The sequence below is a fragment of the Sphaerodactylus townsendi genome, linkage group LG02 (genome assembly GCF_021028975.2).
Source record: "Sphaerodactylus townsendi isolate TG3544 linkage group LG02, MPM_Stown_v2.3, whole genome shotgun sequence".
Lineage (NCBI taxonomy): Eukaryota > Metazoa > Chordata > Lepidosauria > Squamata > Sphaerodactylidae > Sphaerodactylus > Sphaerodactylus townsendi.
In genome coordinates this window covers 142602806-142619249 of record NC_059426.1, presented here as the reverse complement: position 1 = coordinate 142619249, position 16444 = coordinate 142602806, and the positions used below count along the sequence as shown (strand labels likewise).

Here is a 16444-nt window from a genome sequence, read left to right as displayed (position 1 = left end):
TGTAATGCATTTCTTCCACCATCTTTAAACAGCAATTGCTTTGGATCATACACTGTATCTACATATAATTTAAAAGCGACACAACTATTCCAGATATAAACTTAGGCTAAGGCAAATGGCAATAGAATTATAGCCCAGTTTTTCTAGAACAAAGTTTCATACTTGGATACCAAATGTATAAACACTTTATGCGGAACAATGAAACGCCGGCTGCCGTTCTGGAGAATGTACAGGCAGAGCTCCTAGAGTTCAGAGGAAAGGGATAACTCATGAGCTGTGCAAGGAACTCCGGCGGCGTCTACTCTACAGCTGCTTGACCACAGTCCGGCTTCCTGGTGTCGCTTCCCCTTTGTAAAGGGATTAGAGAATGCAGATTGATTAAAGGAGGGTAGTGGTCTGGGATATCTCCCCTTGGCATGCATGCGGCACTGGCCTGACAGCTCATATTGCACGACTAGCATTAAGGGTAAAAGAGGAGGAAACTGAAGATCGGATTTCCCAACTTTCCACTTGCACTGGCTTCTGCAAACAACAAATGGCTATTTCATCTTCACAGCCTTTCTTTAGCATTTGGTACGAGTTCAGAAGGCAACGTCTGCTGACCGAACTCAGCAATCCATCCTCTCCCATCACAGAGATTTGCAAATAAGCCTCCCAAGATTCTTATAGCCAGGGGAGCTTAGGAGAGATCCTCTTGCACCTTAACAAGAAAACAGCAGCTCGCCCTGATTGGCTCAATCAACCCTGCCAGCAAAGAACTTTGGTCCCACACAAACTGATGGAACCCAAATTTGAGAGCACTCAAGGCTGGTTGAAAACTGCCTATCCCAAAAATACTACCTCATTCAGGCCAGGATTCAGCACTGATTAACCAGAGTTAATCCAGATGGTGATGATGTTGACAGGGCAGTGAAAAACTGGAAATAATCCAATTATTAGGTAGCCCAGTTAGACAGACTGGGATATAAGACACCTCATGCTGGGGACAGGGAAAGCGATCCTAACGCAAGGAAAACATTCACTGCTCAGGATAAGAAAGCCAAAGAGGAAAGCAGCAAAGAACTACAGTTAGAAAGCTGACAAGGTCAGATTGCCAGTAGTAATAATACCATGGAATGACCTGAGTATGAACAAAGGTTCTTGGCTGTTTGGAATAGCCCTCTGGAGAAAGAAGCATCCCAAAGCCTCTCCTTGATCTACTCCTCCTAGCCAACCAGTTTCTATTCTAACCCTAAGGTGGCATTTCTAGCTGACACTGCTGCATTACACAAGAAATTTAGGTTCTCAGGTGTTGGTTTTTTTTTTAAAGATTTGGCCAAACCCTCACCCATCATAATCTGATGAAATCTGCTGGGGTTCAAGCTGCAGTTTAAAGAAATGTTGACTCATAACAGCCTTCCGTCATTTCAGATGGACTGCTGCACGCCTTCCAACTGTTGGGGGCATATTCAGCAGACTTTCAGCTATGCCCCCAGCCCCTGAAAGGCAACCAAATCAGGCCCTAGGCAGGGGTAGGGAACCTGCGGCTCTCCAGATGTTCAGGAACTACAATTCCCATCAGCCTCTGTCAGCATGGCCAATTGGCCATGCTGGTAGGGGCTGATGGGAATTGTAGTTCCTGAACATCTGGAGAGCCGCAGGTTCCCTACCCCTGCCCTAGAGCAACCCTTTATCAAAATTACTCATTTTTTGAAAGGGAACTATGCACAAATGACAAACATGTTATTTCCATGTTGTTGAGACTGAAAACAGAAGGAGAACAGTGTGATGAAGTTACTCCCCCAGGGTTTGTAGAACAGGACTGGCTCTCCCAGGCCTGGTTTCGTGAATGCATGATAAAATGGTTTCAAAGAATGCATGATAAAATGGGCTACTAACTTTGGGTATAATATCCAATTGAACAATGGGAGAATATGTGGTCAAAGGGGCTTCAATATATATTAAGTTCCAATCTGAAAGAGAACTTTATAAAATGGTGTATATCATTGGTAAGTGACACGAGAAAAACTGGCAAAGATGTATAAAATGTTTAAAATAAGTGTTGGAAATATCAAGAAGGGACTTTTTTAATCAATTATGGATAATTTGTGAAAAGCTAAAGAATTTGGGAGGTCAATACATACAATAATCCAAAAGATTTTAAAGGCTAATATGCAAATGAAACCTGGGGCTTATCTACTGGGACTTATCGATAGATCTTTGGAAAGAAAACATGGAACTTTGTATATATGACAGCAGCATATATGACAGCAGGAAGAACACTATATGTGTAGAAATGGAAAACTCCAGCTATACCTATAACTGAAAAATGGTGGGTGAAGGTATTAGAGATGACAGAAAGGCCAAGTTGATTTTGCTACTCAAAGAAAAGAACTTAATTAAGTTTATGGACAGTTGGAAACCTTTGACAGAATGTTTAGACAAAACAGAAAAAAACAAATGACTACTGGTTTTGTAGGTTAAGGACTGTTAATATAAGAACCAATACAGAAAAGTGAGATTTTTTTACTAGTAGTGACGCTAAAGATTTAATCTTATCTGGATGCTTAATGACCAGAAGATTTAAAAAATGTTTTAAAGGGTTATTATTCAGCGCAGAAGTGACTGGGAGTCCTTATGGAAGAAGTACTTTGTAACATGGTAAATTTTTATTTTTGTGTGTTTTGGAAAGATTTTAAAGTATAAATTTAAAAATTATGTTAAAAACAAATTTACTCATTGTATTCAGCAGCATGATTACAGCACAACTGCACATGCACAACAGTGAAACACAGCTGTTTAAAAAATGGCCATATAGCTTTTCTCCTCCTCAAAAACTCTTGCTCTTGATTCTCTACTGGATCCCCCCTACTATATAATAAAATTACCATACCTCATGACTGTAGAACAGTCTACAAACAAGGCACTACTAACACAGCTCTCCTTCAGTTTCAATGTTTTGTTCGAATATGTGTGTGCATGATTTCCATTCATCAACATCTTAACATCTTGAAGGTCAATAAAAAGTTATACTTCTGCTATTAAGGGTATATGTTTCAGCAACTCAAAACATTTTGTTTGTATCTATTACTCATCCAAACTTTGAGAATGACCAACTCTTCACATCTCAAAAAATACCTGGACCTGCATCACAGGTCCAGAAGTGGTGATGTGGAACGCAATTATACCCTCTCCTAGATTCATATTTCACTGAGCCGAGAGGCATGGGTGCAACAGTCAAGCATGAGTCAGAAAATTAAATTTGTGCTGCTCACAATCTCCTGTCTCACCCCAGGGAAAGGTTTCACTGTGCTTCAAAGCAGGCCTTACTGTGCCATAATGGGGCTTTTCTCTGCCCACCCAGAAGCAGACTCCAGGAGTCAAAACAATGAAACCTTTAATAGGCTTGGACTGGAATACACCAGTCTCCTCCCTCCTCCTGCTGCTGAATCACCTCTGCAATGGTCTACTTGGAGTGCTGAAAGCTCCCACTCTCCCTCATTTAACCCTGCATAACCCTCCCCGAGTTTCTACAAATGGTGATAAGCCTGCTAAGTTTTCTCTGCATGGAAATTATGATCACCTTCTCGCTTCCTAACCAACACTTCTTATCCAATCTATTAAAGAGGTTGATCCTGTGTGAAGTTGGCTTATCGTAATTCCTCTTTCCTGTCAAAGGAGGCTTGCCAATTTGGCCCATTTTCTTCAAAGAGCAGGACCCCCACCCCATACAGATACTGTACAGAGCTCACACAAGAACTAAGCAGTGGCATTTTCCAGACTACCTGCCAAATCAGTGCCTAGTCAGGATGTATACATAATACCTGCAGTCTCTAGAGAGGCTACAGCCAGACCACCAAGGCCTGCAGTTTAGTCATATCTCCCAATGTCAAGCCAACTAGCATTTACAAGAGGAGAAAACTGCCCACACTGAAAACAAAAATACATTATACCAATGAAGCTTATACTTTCTCCCACTTGTTCAAATCTTAACCCCATATTCAATCCAACAATCACGGGCTAACAGTCATAGATTCCATGGGATTTAAAGAGGAAAATCGGACACAGATCCTACTGACTAAATAAGCAAGCTAAAAATATTTTACCCTTTCATTTTTCTTTGCAGGTATGAACAGAACGCAACCTCTTTGTTCATTCCTATGACTCAAAATCACCGTGCAACTTTTACATGTGTTCTAAAAACCTTAAGGTAAAACGTACTAAAAACAAAGCAAGCTGTTTATCGATCTAATGTGAAGTGTAATTTAAACCTTACTCAGTATTACACAGACCTGGTTCACTCAACTGAATGAGAAGCACTGAAGGCAAATGTAATCATGGAGAAGATTCAAAGGGGGACAACACCATGATTAGACATAATTATTCACAATACAGACAGCTTTTTAATAAATCATCTCCCCCACCCCAACAACTGAAAAAAAAAATCTACTCTCATAACTGCTGGAAAAGGTGAAAACAGAACAGCACCATGTTTGAAAGGGTCCGTCACCAGACTGTGGTAACTGAATCCCACAGCCACGTTTTCAAGCATTACTTTAACAAATTACACAAATGTGAAATTTGACACGGGGTACAGAAACAAAAATCATAACAACATAAGAACATAAGAACAAGCCAGCTGGATCAGACCAAAGTCCATCTAGTCCAGCTCTCTGCTACTCGCAGTGGCCCACCAGGTGCCTTTGGGAGCTCACATGTAGGATGTGAAAGCAATGGCCTTCTGCGGCTGTTGCTCCCGATCACCTGGTCTGTTAAGGCATTTGCAATCTCAGATCAAGGAGGATCAAGATTGGTAGCCATAAATCGACTTCTCCTCCATAAATCTGTCCAAGCCCCTTTTAAAGCTATCCAGGTTAGTGGCCATCACCACCTCCTGTGGCAGCATATTCCAAACACCAATCACACGCTATGAAGAAGTGTTTCCTTTTATTAGTCCTAATTCTTCCCCCCAGCATTTTCAATGAATGCCCCTGGTTCTAGTATTGTGAGAAAGAGATAAAAATTTCTCTCTGTCAACATTTTCTACCCCATGCATAATTTTGTAGACTTCAATCATATCCCCCCTCAGCCGCCTCCTCTCCAAACTAAAGAGTCCCAAATGCTGCAGCCTCTCCTCATAGGGAAGGTGCTCCAGTCCCTCAATCATCCTCGTTGCCCTTCTCTGCACTTTTTTCTATCTCCTCAATATCCTTTTTTGAGATGCGGCGACCAGAACTGGACACAGTACTCCAAGTGCGGTCGCACCACTGCTTTATATAAGGGCATGACAATCTTTGCAGTTTTATTATCAATTCCTTTCCTAATTATCCCCAGCATAGAGTTTGCCTTTTTTTACAGCTGCCATGCATTGAGTTGACATTCCCATGGAACTATCAACTAAGACTTAAATCCCTTTCCTGGTCTGTGACTGATAGCACTGACCCCTGTAGCGTGTATGTGGAGTTTGGATTTTTTGCCCTATGTGCATCACTTTACATTTTGCTACATTGAACTGCATTTGCCATTTCTGAGCCCACTCACCTAATTTATCAAGGTCCGGCTTGGAGCTCTTCGCAATCCTTTGTGGTTCTCACCACCCTACATAATTTGGTATCATCTGCAAACTTGGCCACCACGCTACCCACCCCTACTTCCAGGTCATTTATGAATAGGTTAAAGAGTACTGGTCCCAAAACGGATCCTTGGGGGACACCACTCCCGACATCTCTCCATTGTGAGAACTTCCCATTTACACCCACTCTTTGTTTCCTGTTTCTCAACCAGTTTTTTAATCCATAGGAGGACTTCCCCTCTTATTCCTTCATTGCTGAGTTTTCTCAACAGTCTCTGGTGAGGAACTTTGTCAAAAGCCTTTTGGAAATGCAAGTAGACAATGTCCACCGGTTCACCCCTGTCCACATGCCTGTTTACACCCTCAAAGAACTCTAGTAAGTTTGTAAGACAGGATTTGCCTCTGCAAAGCCATGCTGACTCTTTCTCAGCAGGTCTTGCTTTTCTACATGTTTTATAATTTTATCTTTAATGATAGATTCTACTAATTTACCAGGAACAGATGTCAAACTGACTGGCCTGTAATTTCCCGGGTCCCCCCTAGATCCTTTCTTAAAGATTGGTGTGACATTGGCTATCTTCCAGTCTTCAGGGATGGAGCCTGATTCCAGGGATAAGTTGCATATTAAAGTGAGAAGATCAGCAATTTCATGCTTGAGCTCTTTAAGAACTCTTGGGTGAATGCAATCTGGGCCAGGGGATTTGGTAACATTTAGTTTATCAATGGCTGCCAGAACTTCTTCCTTGTCTACCACTATCTTCGCTAGTTCCTCGGATTCGCCTCCTAAGAAGCTTGGTTCAGGTGCAGGAATGTTCCTCACCTCCTCTTGGGTGAAGACAGATGCAAAGAATTCATTCAGCTTCTCTGCAATCTCCCAGGAGAGAAAAAATCATGAAAAACCAGTACATTTCTTGTCCATAAAACCAGGAACAGAGGATTAAAAGCATCTGAGTAGTCTCAAGGTTGTAAAGAGAGACAGAGTCAGGGATCCACTGGAAGTTTCCACAGACAGCAGGGATTCCCACCCATGGAATGTGACTTTCATGCCTCCAAAAAAACCCTGGGGAACAAGGAATCCCAAGGAATAGTGGGGTAGGAGGTTTGGAGTTTGTAGCAGGAATGGGGAAACAGTGAACACTGCACCTTCCCTCCCCATGTAAGTCCTCTGTTTGATTCCTGCCAGGGGGTGGGACTTCAGTCACTATAATGATCTTCTTCATAGCTGGTAGAAGCAGAAGCTTACACAGGGATGGCATTTAGATGATCTTTCAAACATAGAAGATAGTCCTAAGCAAGAGTTGAACAGATAATGTACAAGTCACCTGGCTCTACAAAATCTGTGCAAACAATAAATATAGCATATGCCTTATTTGTGACAACCATCGGACCACGCAGCCTTCTGTACTTAGGAAGCTTGTGAAGGGTCATATGAAAAACTAGACACAGCACGATTTCACCTCATTTCTAAACAAATGTATCTACATCCATAACGTTTTAGTAAAAGGAGGTAGGCATTCCAACTCAAAAGGGGGCTGCTGAGTCCCCATCTATCCCCATACTGCAGTATGTAGCAACTAATAGAACTGGCTGGTGAATAAAACTGACCACAGGCAATCAGATAACCCACAAAAGTGCTGAACTGAAACCTGTTATCCATTCCTTGAATGCTCCTGACCCTGGCGTTCCTTCCTCACTCATCCTCCTTGGTCACAAAGTTTGATGGCATTTAAAAGGGCCACCTTTATACACATTTCTGTGTGTATGTGTTTTGCTGTAAAGCCACAAAGGACTTTCAACAAGCCACAGGATTTTCAAGACAAGAGACATTCAGAGGTGGTTTGCCATTGCCTGCCTCCAAGTCACACTCCTGGTATTCCTTGGACATCTCCCATCAAAATACCAGCCAGGGTCAAGGCTGAGAGTGAACGACTGGTCCAAGATCACGCCGCAAGTTTCCACGGTAAGAGTGGGAATTCAAACCTGGGTTTCCCAGATCTGAGTCCGACACTTTAACCACTACACCCTGCTGGCTCTCATATTTCCCAAACCCATTTCTACAAACTGCCATCTTCATTTCAAACATCTCTACAAGCCCCGGGTTCCTGACTAGTTCCCATTTGCTCACTCTTGCTTCAGCTCTTGCACACTCTTGCTGCAACTGAAAGCTGTTGCACAGGCTCAGTCCTTGCTTCATATCCTGCTTTTTCTGCAAAGCAGAAACCCACCCTGATGATGAGACAAAGGTGTCACCAGCTACTGCAACCCCTATACTAGAGGTGGGGTGGATCCAAAAGGATCAAAGTTACAGAGAAGCTAAAAATGCCAGAGAAATCGTAATGAGCTTAAAGAAGCATATTTATTTGTTTGACTAAAATAAAATATACCCAATCTTTTCTTCATGGCTCGTGACATTTTACAATTCCAAATTTAACAATGTACAAAATGCAATAAAATCCTAATTAAGCTCCTCCTAAGAAAATGCCAGCAGCCTAACCTCCATTAAAAGCTCTAGTGAACAGCATCTCCTAAAAACAACTAAAGACTATGCTATCTCACTGCCTCAGGGAATCCCATAAATAGCGGGGTAGCTACTACAGAAAAAGTGCTAAATTTAGTCTTGACACCAGATAGGCTACCTCAAGTGTAGGAACAACTTACAAGTAGCAACCTGAAGACCACAGGTGGTACATGGGGATGTATGAGGAGAGAGTTACAGGCTGTGAAGGATCATAAACCAGCTCCCTGAATTGAATTCAGAAACAAACAGCCAGCCAATATTTTTAAACAGGCAAGATGTCTTCCTGTCTGACGACACCTGACAATAATCAGGTTGCTGCATTTTGAACCACCCACAGTTTCCAGCTGTCTTCAAGGGCAGCCCAGTGTAGACCACATTACAGTCATCAAGCCATGAGATTGCAAAAGCATGGATTAAGAAGATGAAGGAGAGGGTTGGCAAAAGACAAATGCAGTTTGGGAAGGCACTCGGGGCCACCACACCAACTTGTTTCTCAGACAGCAAGACTGGGTTCACGAGTAACCCAAGGCTCTTAACCTGCTCTATAAATCCAAACTCCATTCCATCTACCACAAACGGATCCAAATGCTCCAAAACATTAGCCTTTCCAATCAGCATAGCTATACTCCTAGCCATGCCAGAACACAATATTTACCACACTTAAAAGTCTGCTTTTAGCCATCGTGCTGCCATACAAATGCCCAGTTTTCATAACTGATATAATTACAGTGCTGCAATTTTTAAGCTTGTGGGTTCCATCTCCTCAGCTGAAGTGGGTATTTAGCTCCTGTTCCCTTAGGCTTGTAGCACAGGGCCAGCCTTAATAAACGCTAACCCTCAGCAACACCTAGGTCACTGGAATGAAGTGTTTCCAAGGCCCCGCAATTCCGAGCTTTGCAGCTTCTCTCCTGTGTTTGCACACAGGGCTGCAGGAAGCAGTAGGCAGATGCCAAAAGGAAGGCAGAGGGGCAAGCACTGGAAAGTGGGAGAAAGCACACACTGGTACCAGCCGTTGCTCTCTGGAACCATTCCCAGCTTCCCTGCCAGTGAGCTCTTCAATTCTGCCAGCACATAGTTTTGTATAAAACTCCTGCCAGATGTAAGCTCTGCTGCCGCCATGTGGCACAATCACCCAACGCACAGATCCAATAGATACTACCAAGCCAGTGCAACACACTCTACCCCCAAATGCAATTTAATAACCAACATAATTCTCATTTCAAGAAGCAACCAAATTTGCAATGACTTCTGAGTACTCGGAATTAACCAAAAGGATTGGTACTGCCTATAGCATAGTTGTCCTTCTGAATGACAAGTATTTCAATTTACAGCTTCCTGAAATATACTGGCAGTTCATCCCAGCTCAACAGCTTGGAATTAATGAAGACCAAACAACTGACAAAGTTTAAACAGAGAATTCTCTTGCGATAAAAAAGTGAAGGGAAAATCATCAACATTAGGACTGCTACCCTGAGCATTCTAGGCATATTGTGTCAAAAAAACAGATTCATGTTAGCACATAAGTAATTTATTCATGTTTCAAAATTTGGGCCAACTAGCCTAACCTCATAAGATTTTAGAAGCTAGGCAGGGTTGACCCTGGCAATTATCTGGATGGGAAATCGCCAAGACAGTCCAGGATCACTATGCGTAGGCAGGCAATAGCAAGCCACGACTGAATGTCTCCTGCCTTGAAAACCTTACGGCGTTGCCATATGTCAGGCCATATGTCAGATGTGACTTGAGGGTAAAAAAGAGACAGACAAGGAGATGTGATGGGACAAGGGCAAGAAAAATCTATCCTTCCAAAGTTTTCTTCTCAGTTTTTCTGATGGAAAAATTGGATGTTGCGATGGGACTCCAAAAGATGATCTCCCAACTGGAAGACTGACCAACGTGGCAGTCTTCGCAAGCACAAAGCAGCACGCGCTGAGATTTTTTCTAAAATCACAGTTTCACCTACATACCAGAACTTAAAAGTCACCATTGCTACAAAGAAAAGCCATAGAAAACTCACTGAAGCCACAGTTTTAATGTGCTGCCCCACTAACAAGGCACATTCTAAAGACTTCCATTTATTATGTTCTGATGAATATCTCCCACTTAGAACCCTGTGAACAAAGCATGCAGGTGCAGGACCCACCCCCATTTGATCCAGTGATACCTAAAGACATCTGCCCCACATGGAGACTTGCCCTCCCTCCCTCCAGTCTTAGTTTGAACTCTCTAAGTTCTGGGTTAACTGGTATTAAATAACATCACTAATTTATTTGCGTTACAACCACCACCAATGGGACTTTTTTTTCCATTTCATGTGATATCTGTTAGCAAAGAAATGCATATCCCCAGTGCCCAGATCATAATTTCTCTATTAATGACATGGTATGGAAAGCAAAATTCCACACCCCCACACAGCATTACTGGGCAGGAAGAAACATGAAATGCACTCAGGGAACTTACAATAGTTCTTGTTAAAGTGACCTCAATCTCCTTACCAAAACAAACACCACGGTGAGGGACAAAAGCTTTACAGGCTGAAGCAATGGCCAGCTCCGCAGAAATTATTGTCTTAATGATCAAGTCCTCCACACTTGCCATCAGAGCTGGAAAGAGAAAGGCGGGGGGGAGCAAAAAATAGAAATAAGAATCTTGAGGCAAGGACAGTTTATTCATATTATTACTTCAGACAATCTACATGAACTTGGGCATCATCAGGAATCATGTTTTCATCCCATCCTTCCTTCAAGAAGCTCAAGGCAGTATACATGGTTCTCTCTTCCCCAATTTATCCTTACAACAGCCCTGAATTTAGGAAACTAACAAAAAGAACAGTTAGACCTAAAAGAACATCTAACGTAATCTGTCAAGAAACATTATGGCAGATATTTAAGGAAAGAATAATAGACTTACCCGTTGTATCTCTCCCTTCCTGTTTCAGATACCTCAGCATTGCACTCATACTCCATTTGTTCCCATAATCCTCCACTTCAGGATCATCACAACTAAAAAACAATGAGTTCATATGCCAGCCTTAGAAACTTAAAGTATAGATGTGCCACCAATTCCTGTGATGGGTTTGTTCTTTTATGAAGGTCACCCAGAACATGAGAATTCCAAGCACATCCGAGTACCTGACATAGTCACCACTCTTCTTGTTGACACTGTAGTTTGTTAGATGCATGAACTGGTTCTTGATATTCTTTGCTCCCTGATCGTATCTCACAGTGGCAAACCTACAAAGCAAGAAGCAAGACTAAACAAACATTTGGAACAATCTAGGCCAACTGTTTTATCATTTATTTCAAGAAGAAGAGTGAAGATGTTCCAGCATTACTTCCTCCCTACACTGATACAGGAGGTTAGATGAGACACAAATTCTGGCCTGCACGCTCCCCTCTCTTACCAACCTCCTTCCCTGTGAACACTCGTATTGGAGAATCTACAGGAATTTAAATACAGAGTCTACCTCTGCTTTGGATATGAAACCAATAGATCCACTACTCAGAAGCAAAGTAAGCCAGTGTTCAAATAAATATGAATACTTCTATTCAGGAGTTCTCCTCTATAAGCTTCAATATACACCAGGGAAGTAAGAAGAACAGGCACAAGCATGGACACCACTTTCAGCCGCACTGCACACAGAGGCACAATGTAACTGTCTGAACAGTCCCAGGGTGGATCTAACAAGCTAACTTAATGCTAGTTTTCCAAGCAACATTTTCCTCCTCCCCTTAAATCCAACAAGCCTGCATTTCACTATGACAAATGCTAGAATCCAGCCATTCTCTTGAATTCATAGTTCAAGTATTTCTACAGGGTTTTTATTTTTTGCACACTTCATTCTCGCGTGTCAGTCATATTTGTTTTAAAAAGTCTTCTCAAAAAATGCCATATTCGTAATGAAACAAGCAGATAAAAATCAAGTACTCTAAATATGAACAGTGTCGTATTGATAGTAAACTAGACCTAGATGTACCCCAGAGTGCTGGTTATTTTAAATTGTGGCAGGGAAAAGCAACCGGCCTAGTGGATAGCAACTCTTACAGACTGCCAACACAAACAAAAACACTTTATAACTAACATACTTATCCTGATCGCTATGGAAAATGGGCATGTTATCTACATCTCTCAACCCAGAGGGGCTATTGAAACCCTGGCTCCAGGAACATGACATAAGGTACAGTATAAGATACAGTCTATAATACCTTTGGTTTCCTCTCAGCTTCAGATATAAAAACATTGCTCAGCAGGGATTTTAGATTACTTTCCATCTTGGTAAGCTGAAAGCATGATCTGAAACCTGAGACTTTTCACAGCAGGCAAAATGTTTAATCTTACAGCAACATTTGTGAAGTATCATTTTTGATTAATCATTGCCATCTCAAAAAAGCCAAGAATTCTGAATGCTCTCTGCATCCTGAAAGGCTATAGAAATGTTTTTTCTTCTAACTATCCTATTGGGGAATAGGCTCCAACTCTGCAAGTCTCTTTACACATAAACCATAAGTAGGTAACAAGTTTCCTATTTCTACTGTTAAGCATCATCCATAAACTCTCACTATTCTCGAGGCTTTTAAAAACAATTAAAAGTATTAACTACTAACACACATCTTAACGTGGTCTCATGGCTACTTCTCTTTAGATAGCACCAGATACTTGGTGTTTGTCCAAACAAAAGTTTCATACATGAGAGTTATTGTGCAGGGAAAAGATGTTGCACACGGGTAGCCCAAAAGCAGACTAGAAGCTGCTATCTTTTTCTTTATGTGTTAAGGAAGCTGGTGCAGAAGACCCTCTTCAGTCTTTCCATTTGCTGAGAATAAAAAAGCAGGTCATTCGGTGCACTGGAGTATCATTCCAGTGAAAAACAGATCTAAGACAACTATTCTAAAGAAACTACTTCCGAGGTCTATCATCCTCCAGACAAAAGTGAGTCTCCCTCTCCCACTGCCTTATTCCTTCACAGTTGGGTCTGTATCATCTTCCACTGCAATTACAGAGTGCTCAAATTCTCTTCCAAAGTCAAAATGTCATCGTCGGTCTTGCTTAAGGGAGATTGACAAGGGAAACTCTTATGCCCTCTTAACAAGCCTGATTCTCTAATCTAGGTGATCAGTTGTGACAGTTAGTTTCATCCTGGCCTAATTGATCAAAGACCTGCTAGCAGTACAAAAAGCTGCAATTCAAAACTGATATACTTGTTATGAAAATGGGAAAAGGAGATGGGTCAAGAGACCAACAGTTATTTGGGCATGCCAGGCAGGGGTTACTGTGAGGGGGGACTGGGCTGCTCTAACAGGCTCTGGCCACAGCACAGTCTATGAGGTAATGTGAATTCCTTGGCTCACAGTAAGTACCTGAATTCTTTGGAAACCACAGGAATCCAGCAGAGAAAAGGTAAATATCTCCACGGAGCCAGTGCTAATTAGCAAGCAGGACTATCAGAGGAGGGGGCGCCAGGGGGCTCATGGAACAGGAAGGCAGCACACTGTCAGACATTACAAGGCTCTGATGCCTGCTCCTTCATTTTGGAACTCACATAGTTCTACAGCCGCATTCATTTCTAGCCCCCCTCTCGTCCTCGGGCCCCTCAGAAGCACATTTGGTTTTCTGTTCAATCTATTGTGCTTTCACAAAACTACCCTTTATTTTCCCCAGGTTCAGCAGTCGTCCAACTACCAATGAGTGCTCAAAAGAAGTTAAGATCAAAATTACATCTCTTTAAAACTTGATATTTTATTTTAAATCAGTTTTTCCCCCCTTTTGACTCCTAAACAAAGAAAAATTATTTCTTTGTGGGGGTGACCACAACCCTGTCCAGGAGTGCCCCCTGCTGGCGAATTACGCTTGTTTAACCTTTATATAAACCATGTTAATACCTTTTGTATTTTAATATTTAGACGCCCTGCAAAGCCAGAAAAAATGAGGGAGAGTGGCTTTTAAGCACGACAAAGAAGGAGGGGAAGAAAAGGACACCCATTTTGCAAGAATATTTTACAGAGAACGTGAATTATACCTAATCTTCTTGTTTTACACGTAATTGTTCTAAAATAAACCAAAATATATTACTCTGTTTTGTCAAAAATAAACTTGCTTTCTTCAGTACTAACGTCCAGTGCTAATGGGATTTATTAAGTGGCTGCTCCATATATATAAGACCCTAATTTTGCCAGGGAGGCTGTAACAATCCTGTTGTTCCCTTCAGCAAACTTTGACAGGATCCAATCAAAAGTTAGACTTTTCAATTCCCCTGCAACTTATATAACTATAGTCTGTCTCAGGGAAAGAGGACAGTGTAGTCTGCGTTCTGCGGCAGAAGTTACAGAAGCATGTTTCCACTGCTGAAAATAGTTCAGATTCTCTTTTTGCATTGCAGAATTTTATTTAAGTACCACATTTGTCAACACCATTATTGCCTGCATTGTTAAACAAAGACCTTTAAAAAGAGCATTTATATTGCCCCAGACAGCTATAAGCAAGACTTGTCTTTTTGTAAGGTTGTGCCCGTCATTTTGTTTCCCGTTCCTACCGTCTTCCAGTTCCTACCGTTCCTACCATCTTTTTTCAAAGATCTGTGTTTAACAGTGCTGGCAATAATGGTTTTGATGGAAGTGGGGCTTAAATAAGATTCTCTAATGAGAAAAGAGAATCAGAAGGGGAAGAAGCAGTCACTAGGACCCCGAAGAGCATTTAAACACTAGGAAGGTCCAGGAAGATATGGTGGATTCATTTCCTGACATCTTTCCCTGAGAGAGAGTATAGCTGAGAGTCAGAGAGACAGAAGAAGAGATCTGAAGGACTTCAGAAAACAGGGACAGAACTGAAGTTGTATATACCTTCAGCAGAGAATTTCCTCAAGAGGGGGAAAGTAACCGAAAGAGCTGTAGACCAGGGAGGTCTAAATACCTGTGGAGAGAGCTAGGCCCCAGCAGCCTAACTACAGCCAGTCTCAAGGAAATCAACAAAGGGAGCTGTACCATTGAAGTCCAGGAGAGACTAGATTCCCACATATACCAGAAAAGGTTCAGAAGAAGTTTGAATTAATACATATTAAGAACAAACATAGTTCTCTGTACCCTGTTCTACACTTTTTCTATTGATTTTGTCAAGTTGCTATTAAATATTAACAGATACAGTTTGTTTGGTTCTGAGGAGAAATTAGTTGTTTTTACTTGGCAAGCAAGTACCTAAGGCTTAACTACTCTAGCTAACCCTGAATAACCTGAAAGGGACTACCATTATGCATCTGCTCCACGTCACTCCCATTGTGTATAGTACAGCCTTCTCAAACCAAGTGAAATGTTCAATATTGTTTCAACTTCTAAATGCTCCTGCTGCAGCAAAGAGCCATGAAAAGGTCTCTCTTTTTCAAATGGAAAACAGTGCCCTGCAAAGTACACAGAGAGGTATAAAAGGCCAATAAAATTGAAATCTGGTGACGCCAGGATTTTGAAAGCTTTCCCTTGTGCCTACACACACAAATCCAGGAAGACGAAAACTTCTGAATGCTATGAATGCCTCAAAGCCTATTATTGCCATCTGAAGGCTACAAGTAAAAAAAACATGTCATCCACTGAGTGAAATATATTTGATATTTTTCACATTATATAGATACCTGAATTTTGACCAGTGCCTAAATTCTCTGTGTTTGCAATCATCAGCTGCACCTACCCTTCTGGCCCAAAGAACAGCAGAAAAACAAGGACTAGAGATTCACTAAAAGTGAGAAAGGGAAACTCACTGAGATATTCACTAGCATTCACTCTCCAACTCCAAAAGCTCTGAAGATCTTTATGAAACCCTCTACGTGTCTTTACTATCAGACTCATAGGCAGTGTAGCATGAGAAGAAGCACTAAAGATTCTCACCTCTTCCTGCTGCAATCTATAACCCCAAAATTGTGTCCCCATGGGACAGTTGATTCCCCCATCCCAGGAAAGCCCTATCAAAATGGAGAGCTGCAAAACAAGGTGGGAATTAATTGAAAATTGCCTTTCTCTTTCACAAGCTGAAGTAATTTGTACAAAATAAGAGGGAAGTCAGGATCCACATCATAGTTATGATAGACAAAGTCACAGTCAACAGGGCTGAGGCACAATGTTTATCATGAAACACAAAGGTGCTACCTACCTGGCCAAACCTTCCTCATAGAGGTAAACAACAAGGGGATCATAGCATGTCACCAGAACGTACAGCCGCACATCAAATTTGAAGTCTGGAAAAGGGGATGCAACAGTGATCAATGTCTACAAATGTTTCAGTTTTTTTCTAAGGTTAGAAAATGAATATCACTGAATAGTGACATTCCCCAAATAATACAATTCTTACCACATTAAACTGCAGTAGAAACAAACTGAGCTGCTTTTTAAAAGTCC

The 16444-nt window shown here is 41.6% G+C and overlaps 1 protein-coding gene across 5 annotated transcripts in view; it reads right to left on the bottom strand.

Moving 5' to 3' along the window:
* The window catches only part of TTLL5 (tubulin tyrosine ligase like 5), a 163471-nt gene that overhangs the window by 132682 nt on the left and 14345 nt on the right, over nt 1-16444 (bottom strand). For all 5 annotated transcript variants that reach the window (XM_048484960.1, XM_048484959.1, XM_048484958.1 and 2 more), the window contains exons 9-12: nt 16200-16284; nt 11201-11302; nt 10980-11071; nt 10565-10672 (exon numbers count right to left, since the gene is read on the bottom strand). In XM_048484960.1, coding sequence (XP_048340917.1) covers nt 10565-10672; nt 10980-11071; nt 11201-11302; nt 16200-16284 — 387 coding nt within the window. The remainder of the gene's footprint in view (nt 1-10564; nt 10673-10979; nt 11072-11200; nt 11303-16199; nt 16285-16444) is intronic.